This window comes from Corvus moneduloides, chromosome 1 (assembly GCF_009650955.1).
Source record: "Corvus moneduloides isolate bCorMon1 chromosome 1, bCorMon1.pri, whole genome shotgun sequence".
NCBI lineage: Eukaryota > Metazoa > Chordata > Aves > Passeriformes > Corvidae > Corvus > Corvus moneduloides.
Window position 1 is genome coordinate 6,408,460 of NC_045476.1, and position 17,688 is coordinate 6,426,147.

At 38.2% G+C, this 17,688-nt stretch overlaps 1 protein-coding gene across 8 annotated transcripts in view; it reads right to left on the reverse strand.

Moving 5' to 3' along the window:
* KMT2C (lysine methyltransferase 2C) overlaps window positions 1–17,688 on the reverse strand; it is a 193,872-nt gene that overhangs the window by 33,625 nt on the left and 142,559 nt on the right. For 7 of the 8 annotated variants that reach the window (XM_032098772.1, XM_032098805.1, XM_032098830.1 and 4 more), the window contains 11 exons: window positions 16,750–16,869; window positions 14,136–14,266; window positions 12,350–12,536; window positions 6,967–7,071; window positions 6,565–6,612; window positions 5,274–5,411; window positions 5,058–5,090; window positions 4,855–4,974; window positions 2,649–2,787; window positions 2,178–2,392; window positions 1,989–2,062 (listed from right to left, as the gene is read on the reverse strand). In XM_032098772.1, coding sequence (XP_031954663.1) covers window positions 1,989–2,062; window positions 2,178–2,392; window positions 2,649–2,787; window positions 4,855–4,974; window positions 5,058–5,090; window positions 5,274–5,411; window positions 6,565–6,612; window positions 6,967–7,071; window positions 12,350–12,536; window positions 14,136–14,266; window positions 16,750–16,869 — 1,310 coding nt within the window. The remainder of the gene's footprint in view (window positions 1–1,988; window positions 2,063–2,177; window positions 2,393–2,648; window positions 2,788–4,854; window positions 4,975–5,057; window positions 5,091–5,273; window positions 5,412–6,564; window positions 6,613–6,966; window positions 7,072–12,349; window positions 12,537–14,135; window positions 14,267–16,749; window positions 16,870–17,688) is intronic. The other variant, XM_032098789.1, reaches the window with a different exon arrangement.

Sequence of the window (17,688 nt, forward strand, 5' to 3'; positions counted from 1 at the left end):
AATCTAGGATGTGATTTCTTTTCTGAACCAAACCCCCACATCCTCTTTTTCACAAATTTATTTGCAGCTGTCAAGTAGGAGTTGACTAGAGGAAAAGGCTTTAATACTTCCCCCCCCAGCAATGAAACAGTGACATGGATGAGAGCACCCATGTCACAGCAGCAGAAAAATCACTGTCATTTTCCCCTGTAAGTGATAGGACTGTGCATGCTAAGCAAAAAGCCTGTAGTAAAAAAATTACTAACACTCCTCTGCATTTCATTTCAGCCTTTACTCAACGCCTCAGAGTGCAAGTCCCTCAGGAGAGGCACCACAGCAGCTTCTTGTGTGCACAATGCCAGGAACTCCAGCAGGAGCTGCATGGCAGGAGCACAAGAACTGTTCTGAGATGAATTAACCACATCTTGCTTTAATAATAATTACATTATTATGATTAGTATCAGTGTAAAAACTGGTGTGCAGGAGCCTGCACTCTCCTCCTGAACATATGGGAAATAATTTTTGCTGCTGACTTTTGGATACCCATCACAAGGATAGGATCGCATTTTTTAAGAACAATGAAAAATAAAGCAATCAGTAGTAGAAATAATTGTGAAGTGGTAAATGCCACCCATTTAAGTGGGTATTATCTTATAAATAACTACAAAGAAGGAATCACCAAGATTAACTATGGCACAGGCAAGATGACATAAAGCTCCAAAGGTGCTAAAATTGCAACACTGAAAAAAAGCAGAATAACGATGATGCCTCAGTGATACAAAGAAGAAACGAGAGAATTATTTTTTCAAGTGGAAAGGGTTTCAGGAGGATCAAGAACTCCACTTCTCACACTTAGTTTGGGATATGATTTATACTCTTAAAAGTTGTCAGAGATAAGGGGAATTTTTAAATTTGGACAGCAGGAGATGAGGGCAGTACTACTAAATTCTGAGTCATCAACATGCAGAGGAATCAAGTTCGATTACTGGTGGGACTATTTGAAAAAAAGGGCAGGTAGGGGAAGGCTAAGAGACCAAAAACTGCAAAATCCACAGAGAGCTGTGAAGTGAGAATGATCATCCAATCGCTGCTATGAAGAAACAAAGACAAGAACCAGGAGAGAATGGAGGTGTGCCAGGAAGTTAAAGAAAAGAACATCTGCCAACAATGGTGGGGAAGGTCCAAAAGAATCAATAATATCGGTTCTGAGATTTGGATGTACACAGGCTTCAACAGAGACGTCCACAAAGCGTAAGGGTCACCCCATTTGAATGGCAGAAGTTCTGCAGGATGGAATCAATGACCATGTAACTCCACACAGCTGCTACAAATATCTGTGTTCACTTGACTCAGATGTGAAGAAGGTGAATTATTTTGGAGAGAGAAATGGAGTCTTTCATGCTCCCCACAAAATGCAAGATATGAGAAGGGTTTCCATCACCAAGCAATACAAGAGAGTAAGCAGAGAAGGGGAACACTAAAGCAGGAACACAAGGAGTAGAAGTAAACAAGGAAAGCAGGGATGCGAGCACTGACACCTCTGGAATTGTTAGTTCAATGGCTGAAAGACTTCAGCAACTCTAGTGGGGAAAAAAGAAGAGTCCAGTGAGAGGGGATGATGAAAGGGAGAGGAATCTCACGATCAGTTGCTACTATCCTTCTGAATAAACCAGTGAGATTCTGTGTAGAAAGAGACAGAGCCAAGAAGACTTGAGACATGAATCAAATGCAGCTGAGAGGCAGTGGAAGCCACAGATCTTCTCATCACAGCTGATGTCTTTAGGTTGCACAGTACTAATCGAGTTTATTCCAAGAACGACAAACAAAGAATGCAGGTAGAAGTATTCAGATTCAGAGGTCAAATTACAAAGGTACTCTTGGAGTAAGGGAGCTTCCACTAAATCTACAACTTGTGTTATTAAAAACAAAAAAAACCAAAACAACATAATCTTATAAATGAAATACATGTTTGCTGGAAGTATGCAAATGCAGGTGGGAATTTTTCTTACCACATAGGGAGCCCTCTCCTGAGAGCTTGCTTTCCTCCATAGTTTAGCAATCTGCTTCACTCTTGTAGCCCAGTCTGCAACCAAAAAATGTGTCAATACACAAGGCTACAATTAGTCTATTTTAGATACTTCCAATCAAGATACACCGATTACTGCAAAATTACCAATGTGATTCAGTAAATCACTCACCTGGAAATTCTTCCTTCAGGTTAGGGAAGTTGATATTTGTATAGAGAACAGGTGCTACAGTTGCCGTTTCACCCAGAGCTTCTTCTTTCTCCCACTTCAGGGTGCTTCTTTGAGCACTGGACATGGTATCGCCTTCACCTTCCAGGGGTGGAGCAGCTGGTGCCCATGAGCTGTTGGGATCACTCACCATTGGACTGAATGCTGGATTCTTATCCCTGACAGAGGAGAAAAGGGGGTTGTTTTATAGGTTGTATCAAAAAAACAAAACAAACCCTCAATTAGCAGTACTTATTCTGTTTGCTGTATCAGTAGCGAACATGCTGCAAGAATATACAAGGTTTTGAGGTGGCTTTCAAGAACTAATAATATCACAGTATTAGTAACCAACAACACTGCCCAGTGTTTTTGTTACTCGTACTTTATTTTAATGCTGAATACAATAAACATCTTTTATTCCCTATCTGGACTTACCTGGCATCACTGTATGGCTGCTGGGTAATGGGAGAGAAGGTGCCCAGCCCACCTCCAGCAGCCAGGGCCGTGTGAGGGAGATGAGGGTTGGGGCCAATTAGACCATTCATGAGGGGCACTCTTGGAAACGCATTCTCCCCTGGAAATAAGAAGTTTAAATTACTGTTTTAAAGGGTGACTGCTTCTGCAGAGGTGGAACCTTTCACTGAGAAAACAGTGTCTACTCTAATGAAAAACTAATTGCTTCAAAATTTTACAGCGCTGACTTTACATTTTTGGGAAAGATTTTACATCAGTTTTAAATCATTCTCTATAAGCTTAAAGGATTCTTTTCTACTGTATCACATCCCTACACATATTTTTTTTTTCTCATCTAAAAATAAAACTTTTTTCAAAAATGGATTTCCAAAAACTTTGCAGCAGCCCATGCCACACTAGTGCACTTTATATTGAGGTAATACACTTAAAAGCTAATGGTCTTCATATTTGTTACACCCAGATCCAAGCAGTAAGCCATGGAGAAGGTGGTTTTCAGTCCTTGCAGGATTATCATTAGCCACCTGAATTAAACATCTCCTCTTCTGAGACTCCTGAGCATTGTACCAAAGTAAGCCTCATTATCTACTAACTCCCTAATTTGTAGCCAATGAAACAGATAACTCTACTCAAATGAGCATTAGCATTTTCTAATTAAATGTCCAGTCTAGCAGTACGAAGGCAGAAAATGTTATTTATTTGATTACAGTATTACAAATGTGGCACAGGCGGATTCATTCCAGCAGATGGTATTTGCAGATGTTACTACACAGAATTAACTCTGGCCTTTAGATCCCATCACTTAAGTGGATTGTAACTGTTGCCCCAGTATTTCCTTAAAAGCACAGAAGTAGCTCAGGAATCAGATGCATCTGCAGGATGACACTGTATCATTCTCCCATTTTAGAAGACTCTTTCTGATCTGAAGGTTATATAAGCTATGCAGCAACTGCAGTTGTAAGCAACACAAAATTTAAGAGAATGCACTTCATTATAGCTGGTAAACACAGTAACTGTGAAGCCCTGCCAAACAAACAGAATGGAGAGTCAGGCCTCTGGTTTGCACTGTGTGATCACATCTTGATGAGAAGAGAGCAGTAATTTTATTTGAAATTGCTGAAACTTGATGCAAGCTGCCCCATTACTGAAGGATTTATCTCACAGAAACATGTGGATCATTCCACTGTAATAGAACCACATTGTAAATCTAAAACTTTGTCATCATGGCAGTTCCCACAGGGAGGAGCTGAACAATCTTACAGAGCTCAAATACTGGAGTTATCTCCAAGTACTCAAGTAACTGGGAAACAGACACTGGTACCTATATTACCTTTTGCTTTAAATCAACCCATTAGTTACTTTAAACACTGTCCTTTCTTTTAAGTCCTTCATTTTTATGAAAATTGATCCAACTAGGAAACAAATCACTTTTCTTCTTATGGTTAATTCACTGGTCAAATCAATTTGCATAGTACTTCTTGTAGTACCACTATAAAGGAATGGGCACTCTTTACATGAGCTCAGGGAAAACCCACTGGAGGTGACGTCTGATGAGAAAAGGAGCACATTCAATTATACTCACACATACTGCTTAAAAAAATAGCTCTACTGGTAACAACAATAAATAAAATCAATCTGTCCCTTGCCTTCAATATAAGAAAGAATATGCTCTATCAAGTCATGATAATTTTAGTAGTAATGAAGAAAAATAAAGTATAATTTCCAAGATAAATTTTAAATTAAGTTAACCTCCTCCCTATTAGGACTAGCTAATATATTAAACTGCATTCTTACAGAAATTAAGACTCAGTAAATCAGTGTTACACAGACTCTTGTCTTATCCTTGAGGAGTTACTCAAAAGTAATTAAGGAGTGAAGTCAGGAGAGAACACATGTTTTATCACAGACTAATTTTCAAACCATCAAAGTGTCAGCTAAAATAAAAGCATCGGTATGTCAGAAAAATCTCAAATAACTGTCCTTTCTATTAGCAATATTTACATGCATGTTAATCACATACTCCCTTCAGAACAGGTTTAGAATAGTATTTCACAAATTAACAATGGCAGATTCCACAATTTTCACAGCGTAAGGTGTGTCCTACTTCCACATCAGCATCTAAAAGGTGCACAACTCTCCTGCTGCTCACAAAAGCACCAGAGGAACATACCTTGGCTGTGCAAAGACATGAGCTGTGGTGGGGGAGGAGGCTGTGGTAGAGGAGCTGGCTGTGTGGCTGCTGGACTCAACACAGCTGTGAACAAATCTTCAACATCCTTTCCTCCCAGCTCTGAAAAAAAAAACTCTGCATGAGTTGCTGGCATTGCTTGTGAACTGTGTTCCATAAAAGACAAGGAGAATCAGAACACGTACCTGGGATTTTGTACAGTTTGCCAAGAATAGCACCTGGACAAAGTAAAGGCAACAAAGGTTAAGGAATCATCAGAGGAAGCAATAAAAGTAATTGTGCAACCAAGTCCAAACAGGTCTGTTACAATATAGAGATGTGACATTTGTGGGGAAGAAGAAAGAAAATATCATTTCTATTGAAGTTCTCTAGAAGGCCAAAATTAAGGACAAAAAAATTACCATCTGTGACCATTTTGTCTAGTTCTGGACTGAGGATTCCATCCAACTGCTCTTCACTCAGTGGCCGTGAGCTCTGGTTGACGTTGGGCTGAGGCAGAGAAGAAGGATCATCAGAGATGGGGCCAATATCCAATCCAGCTGGAGGAAGAAAGAACAGTAAGTCAGACATAAATAGAAAACTTTATTAGTATTGAAAAAAGAGCATAAACCCTGTTTTGTTCCCCTAGAACTGAGCTGTCAACTAAACCAGGAGTTTCTATTATTTGAAAGGCAAGGCAAAACAAAACATTGGTTAGAAAACGTAAAAAAACCTTCCCACTCTTTACCTCCAGTTTATTGTATTGTTTGAGGAATGTTAATCAAATATAATGCAACAGGAAGAATGGGAAGTAAGACTACTGAGTTCAGGTTCAGCATGGTTTTGAATGTATAGGTTTCAGCATAGAGTTCCACTTTAACAGTTTTTCACACTTTGAAAAGAATCACGCCAGCAGTAAACATGGTTCATCCTCATGTACCTTAAGGTTCACTTCAAATGTTCTTCACTTGAGGTATTACAAAAAATATCTACTGAAATGCTGTGTAGCCAATATAAAAAAAGCTATAAAAGTTTCTATTTCAAAAACAAATCCTGACTAGTATGGGTTACATCAAAGTGATTTGTTGGCACTAAGAAAACAATTCACTACATAAATTTCCTAACATCCCTTACAAGTCAATAAATCTCTCAAATGAGAAAAATCTGGGAAAAAAGAACTATATCCCACAGCATTTAAAATATATTTCTGTAATAGATACCAAAACTCCCTGAATTTAAAAATAATGAAATATGCCATTCTACTTATTCTCAACCTTTTATATAGAGTGATGAACCATTATCCAGTGAAAACAAAAGGATTGATGCTGACTGCTTTAATCATGCTTTAGTATACTCACATTGGTAAAAATGCTGTTCATTTACATAATATACCACTATGATAAAAACTACATACTACTACAGGAAGTAATATTTACAGTGGCAGCAAGAAAATGCATGGGTTTGTATCATGGAACACAAAAAACTAAGGAAGGTTTTCAAAAGCTGTAAGCAAAACTCGATGCAGGACTCTTAAAGGCAGAGTGAAGAGTTTAGAGGTTGTGTTAGACTCAAACACCACAGAGTGGAAAATGAAACATGAATCAGTGACACAGCAAAGGAGAAGTAGTTTCTACACATGCAGTTCTTTCAGCTAAAACCACTAGGAAAGAGGGCTACTGCTAACCATGGATCATCCATTGTTTAGATTCTTACCAAATGGGGAGGGTGAGTTCTCAACCTGGAAAGTGCATAAATCAAGACCTACAGGACCCAAACCAGATAAAATGGATGATTACAACACGAAAACAAAAAAAAGAAAAGAAAAAGCTGCATGCTGAAAAAAGCTACGCAGGTATGAGAGACAACGGCAGCTACATTTTATCCTCTCTTAAGCAGCAAAGCAAAGAGCCAAGTAAAAACAAAATGCTGACAAGGTTGGGCATTTTTATGGTAGAATAAACCAAAATTGTTCCAAACCAAGGTATTATTAAGATATGAAAATTGTATCTGAAACGACCTAGAGCATGACCTACAGATACAGTACAACAAATATTTCTATAATAAAGAGGAAAAAAAAGGCAACAATTACTGGAGAGATTCTATGGACATACACACCTGAATGATCTCCAGACTTTACCAAATCATCAGAAAGTATTCCAAGAATATCATCGTCAGTATTTAAGACCTCAGAAAGATCAGCTAAAGGATCATCGGTGCTGCCTGTAGAAGATGCAATAAATAAAATCAACATTTCTACATCACTCTGGTGATGCTCTTGAGCTGCAAATCCAAACACTGATGTACCAGGCTCTAAGGGCCTCCTAGAGTGGGTTAAGCTGCAAGTGTTCCTAGGGTCAGAGACTCTGCTGACCAGCATCCCCTCCCTGCCAGGACTGAGCCATCTGCACGTGCTTACGTTGTTAGTGGTTTTAGAAGTGATAATGTAATCATATAATGTGAAACAAAGACTGGATGATTTCAGGGGAAAAATAATCCCAAAATCTACTCTGAACCTGCAGCCTCTACAACACAAAGGCCCATGAATGTATAAGTCAACAAATGCTTTTTATATAGGGCACAGCCCACTGTGTTCTACACATCTAAAAAAAGTGTTTTTTTTAAAAAAAAAGGTAGATCAGTTCTTTTACCACCACTCTCCTTCTTAATACAGAAGTGACTAGTTACTACACCCTGATAGGGAAGTGAAATCTAAGCGTAAAAAGCAAGAGTCAATAAATGGAAATTGCAGATGATACTTTTAAGATCAGAAGAAAACCTGAAGGCGTGAGAATGGCCAGAGGCAGAAATGTCATGGTTTTTTGCCATCTAGGAAAAACTGGCCTGGTCTAGCAATAAATTCTTTAATATTAAATAATAAATTCTGGATACTATTATCTTCTTGACCTCCAATTCATTAGAGAGGAATTATTCCAAATGGCCCATCTGGTTTTATTAACTAGTTGTTTTGGACTATTACAGATGTGCAACATTTGCAAAAAATGTTTGACAAACAAATAAAAGCTGAGAAAAATATTTTTCAGTAAAACTGCAGACTGTCATGACTACATGAGCAAACACTGCCAGATCAATGAAATATGATGAGATGGCAAATATAAATTAAACAGAAAAAAGGAGTTAATACAAATCATAAAATATACAACGTGGAAAACAAACACATGGCCAGGTTGAAGATGACCAGAAAGCCAAAGAACACACACATCTCACACATACACAGATGTATTTCCCATTGTTTCAAGCCAACTACCCCAGGAGAATACACAGCTTTATTCAGACCCTGGTGCCAAGGATTTACTTCTATCATGAGGCTACTTCCCAAGCTGCTAAGTTTAACAACGAATTACAAGCTCCTTCTGCTGATTTTCAGAGACAAAACTCTTCCCTTCTTCCATTACCAAGTCAAAATGAAAATTACTTTTCTTCACTTGACTATTTTTATTCTTCACTTTTACTTTTGTAATGCAGACAAGGTGAAACCACTCTAATTAAATCAGGTTTTATATTTGCCACTCAACAAGATGGATTAATATGCCAATGCAGACCAGTCCATTTAAATGTATGTACAAAATACAGCTCCTACTGATACCAGCAAAACTATCTAAAAGTGCCTCAAAACCACAGCACTTGGCAGGCATAGTTATTTTGTGTACCTGACAAAAAGTACTGTTAAATGTAAGGCTCTCAACAGAACGTAGTTGTTGGGGTTTGGTGGGTTGTTTTTGGGGGGATTTTGAAGTTTGTTTTGGGTTTTTCAGATACTTGTTTCCCTTCTGGCAATTTGGTCTAATTATGCAAGTAACACCAGGCACCACAAGGTGATGTAATTACTTGAGCAGGCTGAAAGATTGATTTTAGCCCTTCACTTTCCTGAATTCCTGCTTGAAGGCAGGTAAGTATCAGGGAGAAAAAAGCCCATGAAGGAAGCACTGGGACTGTATTAGCAGCCTTTAATTCTTCTCTAGTATTTTATGTTACCGGCGCTTTCCTCCATAGCCCTTGTGCTCAGGAACAGTCGCTAAAACTTCAGCTTCTAATTTGAACATAAATGTATTGTGTAAGTAGCTGGGAAGAGCTCAGGTGAAAAGATGTAACATTTAAAGATGAAACGTTTACCACCTGTAGCTACAAACTGGCCATGAATAAATTCAGGCTTCAAATTAGAGGGTCTCTAACTATGAAGGCAATCAGATTCCACAGCGGCCTTCAGATGAGATACACTGGAAAAACCATCCTGCTTTCAAAATGGAGTTTGTTAAGACTATAAAAAAAGACTTGAGTGCTGGTGATAGAAGAGGGATGGAGTCTATAACCCATAAAATTCACAGAAGACATCTAATCTAAAGCAAGTTTTTACTTTTTTTCTTCTCTTTTTTTCCTTATTTTAATTCTATGTGTATTAAATATTATCTTGGAAACAACGGAATCACTTGAGTCAGCTGCTTCAGATCACAATCAATAGCTGGTTGACATCTGCTGCCAAACAAATAGCTCGATACTGCTCATTAATTTGACTCTTTTCAGAATGGAGATGAAAGCCAAGACAAAGCAAAAAGGAAAATAATTTGCTTATAATGCTGGATCTCTAAGAGTACAGTTCTAATGCTATCTTGTGATCCTGATCCCTCAAATGCAGTTACTTTTGTTTATTTATGAAATTCTAAAATCATAAAAATGCTTCTCCCAAGGGTTGCAGCCATCCCAAGATGTGTAATCACACAGTAACGTTTCTGGCTATAAAATGTCCCAGCAGCACCTGAATCAGTTGCAGAGACTCAGAAAACTCCTCTCTTTTTGTCTAGGAACAATTTCTTTAGCATTCTCTGGAGACCCCACTTGAACAGATGACTTTTGCAGCACTTCCAGTAAAAAATACAATGAATTTAAGCTATTTCAAACTAAAGGAAAGGTCACATTGCCAGAGCCTTCACAAACACACCTCATCAAGTGGCCTCTTTTCCATCAGGGACACACAGGTCAGGAAACTCAAGAGAGAGGCAGACAGTCCTCAGAATGCAAGAGATCCAAATCAACAGCTTCAACTTCACCCATGAACAGACAGGGAGACTCATGAGCAAAACTCTGCACTGTGCTCCAGCACTTGGAAGTGATTTTAAGGGTTGCTGCCATTCAGAACAGAGTGCATAGAGTGCCAGGTGTTATAAAAACACAGGAAAGGTGACTTTTCTAACTGAAAATAAAACCAGCAACCGGACAAAAATCAGGGCTAGGAGCCTAAAGCTCACTTCAGTCACATTCTCTAGAAATTAATAGTAAAAACACGATTCCCAAACCCCTCTTCTGTCCAGCTCTGCCAATCCTCATCACTACTGCAATTTTAGCTAGTGAAAGGTTCAGCTACTCTTAACCAAGGTGTGAGAACAAATAAATCACAGAACATGACCCTGAAATGCACTGTCAGTTCAGGAGCAGCCTGAACACTTTGCTGCCCTCCCCAGCAGTGCTACACACCTGCTGGAAAGCAGAGCATAGTCACTTCTTTAGATGCTTGAGAGCTCTCTGGAAGATAAACATATCTAACCCTTAATCCTGGGATTACACAAGTGGAGTTTACAAGAGAAAAATATTTTCTTTGTGGAAAAGACCTGTGCAATTAAGGAAGGACTCTCATGGGAGTCAGAAATCCTTGTGGGAAGTAGTACCGTAGGAAAACAGCACAGTTGGTGACAACAAAGTCCTGCAGGCCCCCAGTGCAGGGAACAAACAATTCATGTTGTTCCTGCTTCACAGCCAGGTCTGTATAGGAGTGATGAAAACATCACAGGTGCCCTGGGACACTGGTCTCGTCTGCAGCCCCTCTGTTAACTCCAGCCAGAAGGGAGCTCAGCAATCAGCCAGTGAACCAGGGCTCCTCACACAGGGGGACGCTATTGTGGACATAACTGTGTCCCACAAAGTCAGAGACAAAGAGTTAAGAATTGCACTGGAACTGATCAATACCGGCAGATGACTTCACCCACTGGTGCTCTAAGTACAACAAACAGCTTCCATCTGGACACAATTTTGGCTGGAAGTCTGAACAGTTGCAAGACAATTGTGGAGAACATTCCTATGGCCAGAAAGCACGGTCCTTTGAGTGTCTCACATGTCAAATGGGGAAGATAGGTTATCCACTAAAGCCATTGCTAGTGATTTATTTATTAATAGCCACCTCTTTATTACTTATTTCTGCATAAAAAGAAGAAGAAATTACAAAGTTTTACAACTCTGCTTTTTTATGAAGAACTTTCAAACTTTGGAAAAATAGATCATTAAATTAACATCAAGTTCATGAATTTCTGAAGCCCTGTACTACCATAGCACATGAACACATTAGTGACTTCAATCTTGCAGTTGGATAGGCCAGCAAAGACCTCTGAAGTTGAATTTCTCTAGCTTCAAAAGAAAGCCACAGTGGAAAAATGTCATAGTGAGCTTATCTTCTTGTAATGCTGGAACTAAAGAAATACAGACCATGAAACACTCCTCTCCAGCAGCTTCCCCTTCAGGGGAACTTTTGCATTGTCTATTACTCATAACTTCAACTGTAGACGAATCAATGTTTAATTATAATGCAGCCTTTTGCTTTTCACTTAGCAGATTTTCATTGAATAGCAAGCACAAGTAAGTGACCTTTCTTCAAATGACTCTCCGGATAGTGGAAACTGTGATAAGTGTGTGCAAACAGTTTCAGACGGAAAAACTTTGGGCATCAGCTGAAACACAAGCCATAAATTACCTAATATGCACACGAAATAATAGCAGTTTTTAAAAATAAAGACACCTCTAGCCAACAGCATATACTACAAGACACAGAGAAAAAATAATCTGGAGGAGACAGTAAGGCTTTAATTGCTCTTTTGTGTGAGGCTGCTCTTTCAGCAGCACTTTACAACCCTCTGGCTATTTGCAAAACTCTCAGCAGAACCTTCAGTAAGGTTTTGCAATAGCAGAAGCAAACGATTGCCTAGGGGCTACAAACTGTACCTGGAAAGGGCACTCATGTTCAGAAAGGACATGGTGAAAGAAAAATTCCGAGGAGACTGGCAATCTAAAATCATCTAAAACAGTAAAGAAAAGAAAAGCTGGACGATATTCATCCAACTAGTATTCACTAGACTACTAAAAATATCTTTTAATGAGAGTAACTGTGTTTTCATCTATAATGAACTGTATGATTTTTCTTACACAGAACTAATTTTCATGGATTTTATAGCCATGGATGTTATAGTCAAGATGTTGCAGATTTGCTTTTAGTGCCACTTGTTGTGTTATCCACTGCTTTCTGAAACAGCTGGAGCCCTTGAGCTGAATCTCACTAAATATCAGTGTTAGTTAACCTCACAAGGACAGCTCACATACAGAATGCTGAAAAATACATCAGATAAACAGTGGGGGGAAAAGTGGAAGAGAGAGTGGAAAAGCCCCAGTTACAACAATAAAAACAAGCTACTGAATTATCACTAACTTTAGGTTTGTATACCTTGAGGTCCCAGTTTTGCCTGAGCTGGAGTGGAGGTGGAGCTAAGAAGAGGGTCAGATGAAGGATCCAAGAAATTGGTGGCCAAGTTTGTTTTACATGAAAGTGGAAGTGACTCTTCAGGTAAATTATCCAGGCTCATCTTGTTCTGTCTACTGGTATCCAGTAAGTCTTTCCCAAAGAAAGCTTCCTGCAAAGGAGACATAATAATTCAATGTAGGAAGAACACTGTATTGGCTGAAAAATTTGGGTAAATGACAAAGTTAAAATTAAAAGCCAAGGATTAATAGTAAGATCAAAACACAGTCTCAGTCTCACAAGCATTCCAGTATGGCAAGATCTCTTCCAGGCTATGAGAAGTGGCTACAATTTACCTGAGGAAGCTACAAACCAAAGTTTTAGGATTAAATTCATGCCTTAGATTACAAAGAAAAACTTTAATCTTCTTACACGTATGTGGCACAGACAGTGTACCAATGTGGTGTTATTATCTATCACACTTTGTTTATTATTTAAAATATTTCTCCTTGCACAAAAAGGACAGCTGAAGAAGGGGGACATTACTGGGCAACTTGATCAACAACTGTGGTTCAATTTTGGGAATGACCATACACAGCATTTCACAAAATTATCCTCATGTCTAAATCCAGTAACAAAACACCTGGAGATGTTTAACTTACATTATAAAAGTGGCTTTTAAAATATTATGTAACAGCTATCACTCACTTAAGCCTGAATGCTCAGTAATTTGACAACAACCTATCAAATTTTCAAGTCAACTTTTATTCATTATGTAACAACCTTTCTGTTTCCATGTTGTCTTTAAAATCTTGATTTAGGATACAGTTTTAAAAATAAATCTAAAAATAGATTTTTCGGTAGCAATTACTGTAATAACAACAAAAAATCTAAGAAATGTTGTATGTTTTACAGGAGTAAAACATGCATTAAAAATATTTATCCTTATTAATCCAAAGGAAATGTTGTTTAAGTATTTTCTTTCCAAGTCACTTCTCTACTTATGAAATACAAGTTATTTGTTCAAGAGAAAATATTCTGCCTCTCTGTTAATTCTTTGCTTCCAATTCCAATACAGTTCATGCCAAGAAGTTTGGTGAACATCTACATGATAATGAAAGTTTTCATGAAGAAGGTGGCCGAAAAGAAAAAGTCAAATAATATCCTCAGTGAGATACATATATATAAACTAGTCAGTTTATAACCTGATTAATGGAAGGGAAGTTGCTCAATCACCATTAATATCCTGGTTATTATCCACAACTGCTGCTTCCTACCTGCTAAGGACACCATGAAATTAATGGGAGGGAAGAGCAGACATTATTGTGGTAGGGAGATGAAGGGCATATAAACCCATAAACTGTAGGAAAACAAGTTTCCCCTATCAAATCATGTTCTATAATCCTCCAAAAGCAAAATGAGAAGTTGAGGAAGCTGCATGATCAGGCTAAGATGTCCTTTAGGGCTAAATCTGGAAACATCGTACGTCAGTTCAGAGAGCAAAGAAACGATTCTTCTGCCCATCTCATCTCTCAGAACAAGCAGAGATCCAAATACATTGAGAAGGAACACCAGAATCCTGGAGATTTACCATAATATACAAATTTCTATGCAAGCCCATGAATGTTCTTTACAGAAAACACATTTCATATGAATGATCAATTTGGAATCAGAATAGACACATTAATGGTTTAAATGAACCATGAAACAACACATGAAGATCAGGCTTTTAAAAGGATTTACAACACAAGAAGTAGATCACCAGCTTTACCTGCAAGTAGGCGGGAAAGGTTTCTTCAAGTTTATTTTTCTTTTTCCTGTAACGCTTTTTTATTTTCTCAGTACTTTCGGAAGCTGGGACAGACTCCTCAACCGGAGTGTCTGGCAGCTGTTCTGTCCAACCTACAAAGGAACATTTGGGCATAAATGAATAAAACACTCAGTATTTTGCTCTAAAGATAGAGTGGCAGCACATCTGGCTACCTCTGGGTGCATGGGTTACTGCACATCACTCCAATGCATTCCAAAGGTGGCTTTCATGCAGCTGTGAACTGCCCTGACCAGCCAGGCTCTGGCAACAGGAAATGCGAGATGTGACACCAGGCACATCGTTGTTTTACCTCCCAGCTACACACAGACCTTTAACTTCTGTATCTCCAAGTGACCTAAGAATTCTCTAATTTGACAGATGTTATAGGTTCCATTCAACCAGATATCTGAAAAGACAGTATCACTGGAGGTATCTCCAGTGTCATCAGTGTTGAGTTACACACTAACCACCTTTCATTTCATACGCTATTTTTTCTCAAATTAAAAATAAAAAACTTATTTTTTTTAAATCTAAGAAAGAACTATCATATAAACAATGAACAGCCTAGAAAAAGAAATCTATAAAGAAGCCCTTCAAAAAAATTACACATTTATTCAGCTGTCATATTTCAGAGTGGCACTGATTTTTCTAATAAACACAAAAGCACACAGTGCTCATCAATCATTCAGTATTTTATTACAACAGGGCAAGAAAAACACTGCAAGTAATGCAGAACTTTTCAAGTCCTGCTACTTCTGTCTTGCCAAAGCAAATTACATGAAGTTAAGGACTCTGGCAAGTTATTTAAGAAACGGTATTATCATAGTAATAGAATCAGCTCTGCTTTGTACTGCAGTGATCTCCTGCAGCATATCCACAGGACCATGAGTGGAATGAGGTTTACCAACACTGTGACCTCTACACTGTCTAAGAGGAAGATTTTACAGAGAAAATTAATGGATGTGACAAGGGTGCAAAAAATCCTGGTAAAGCTGACAAGTACTGGCCACTGAGAAGAAGGCTCTCAGCAAGCTATGATGATTTAAAACATACAATGATTTTCTAATTTGTATTTTTCTCAAATAGCAATTGTGCCTGAGCAGACAAAAAAGAAGCTCCAACTTCCAACTGAAGAATACTTGCTTAAGAATACTGCTTTTTAACAATATGCATTGTAGTGTTACCCAGAATGGGGAATTAGCTTTTTAGCCCATTTAAAAAATTTTTTTACTTAAAGGAGCAGACCTCTACGGAAATGAAAAGATCTAACATAAGGTTTTCAGCACTACCTGAAATAAGGCAGTATGCTACACTGAAGTAATACTTAAAAAGCAGAAACTACAGCTGTAACACTAATATTAAAGAGAAAGCAAGCACCATACATAAACTGGGGCCTTAGCTAGAATATCTGGTTGCAATGATAAAAAAGCATTTATTGGCTTCATGAAGTAGTTCTACAAATGCAAGCACAGACGGTATTTTAATGTTAGATTTTAATAATACTGCCTGGATGCTGTAGCAAAGATCCAGTCTCCACCATGTTGTACAAATCTACAGCAAGAAACTGATCTGGCTCTACAAAGGGTAAAAACACAACAGCTAAATAGAAAGGAGGGATTATAGGAGAAATCACAGGCCAGGGTCTTTAACTGGGGTGGTACCGGCCATGCTTTAGAAGCAGCTGCCTACTTCTGCTGACTTTCCAGGGAGCAGGCTCTGAACTAAACATATTCCACATCTGCCCTGAATGATACCTCAACGGTCTCTAGATTAGTGTGAACAACTCCAGATGGATGGAATAATTTAGTCTGATCACACACAGCAAGAAAGAGAAAAAAGCCCATGAATAAAATCTGACTTCTTGTTAGATGCCCAATCTACCAAGAACTGTGGTGTCAGAGGCATGAAAATGGCTCTGCCATGGGAAAAGACACCCAACAAAGTCAAGGATTCTTCAGCCCTGGAAAAGGCAACACTCACGGGGAAATATGACACACATCTAGAAAATATTACTGTATCACAGATTAGTATGGAATGATTTTTAAAAAATAATCTTTTGCAACATTAAACATGAGGGCAACTTATGAAACTCTCAGATATCTGATACCCACTTTAAAATACAAAGGAATTATTTCTTCATGCAACAATAACATATCATTAAACCCTCTAATAAAGGATTTTCCAGACCATACACAGATATATAAAAATTGATTAGACACACTCATGGAATATGAAACTCTGCTGAGTATTAAAACTGATGGTCCAGAAGACACCCCTGGACCAGGGCTACATCTGGAGAAAGGTGTATGAGAAAGAGGACTGCTCTAAATCTAACTTAGTAATAATAATAATAATAATAATTCTCACTATTTATCTCCTACAATAGCCTGCAATTCATTATTTCGGTTTCTTTGTAAATCATGGGCTCTGTTAAAATTATAGCTATGCAGGAATGGGTATTTTCAGTTGAATTAATAAAGCCATTTATTACAAACATGACAAACATATATGTTGATGAGTTGTATTGTTTTTATTGCATTACGCAATAAATTTAAAACCAAATTCCTGCACTCACCTTCATCTCTGCCAGGCAACTGCTCAGAAACAGATCCAGAAGAATCTTTCCTGGAGAGAGATCTTTTGGTCTTCCCCTGCCCTGTACGACTTCTCTGACGTACCATAAATCCACCAATACCTTAACAAGGAAGCAAAAATTCAACATATTGAATAAATATTGCATTTCACAGTACGGATGAAAGCCAAGATTACTCTGCAGGTCAAGGGGGCTGCTGCATCTAGATGTCTAAGAATGAATCTGAGATACTTGAAGGCATTTTCATTTGGAATTTTACAAAACATCTCTGAATTTTTGTGTCTCAGGTGGTATATATGCAATCAAAAAAGACTGGAATTTTAGGACTGTAAAATATCCACAAGAAGTTCAAATCGCCAAACCTGGCAACTTTCAGATGTTGGTTTTCCCCTCCCTTGGGGCAAACTGATGAGTTGCTGGAATTAGCTGTCAATCTACCAAATGAAACCTATTAAAGAACCTCAAAGGATCACAAAAAAACCTTGCAAATAGCCCTAGAGAGCCCACCACTGTAAATGATGGTACCAGAGAAGGACACATCCCAAATAAAAAGATAATTAATCAACATCATAGTGCCTGAAACTCCTGAATCCTTCACTAGAGACTGACTGCAGAGCTCCTGATCCTTTGCAGTTGGTGTGTATGCATCTAAATGTATCAGATACAGATTTGTTTCATTTTCCAAGGGAGTTGTTGGCTGCAGAAAACTAATGCATGACTAATAGATGTATTCTATCTGGATACAACTCAAGTGTTTGTGCACCCCGGACACATAGTTAATTAATTCAGTCAGGATAATTAAGAATCAACTGCACTAAGAAATTAAAATAAATGAATTCATCCAATAACCGAATTCATTAAAATCACCTGTCAGCAGTAATCCGCAAATAGCTGGTAAATTACTCTTTTAAAGTATTTCAG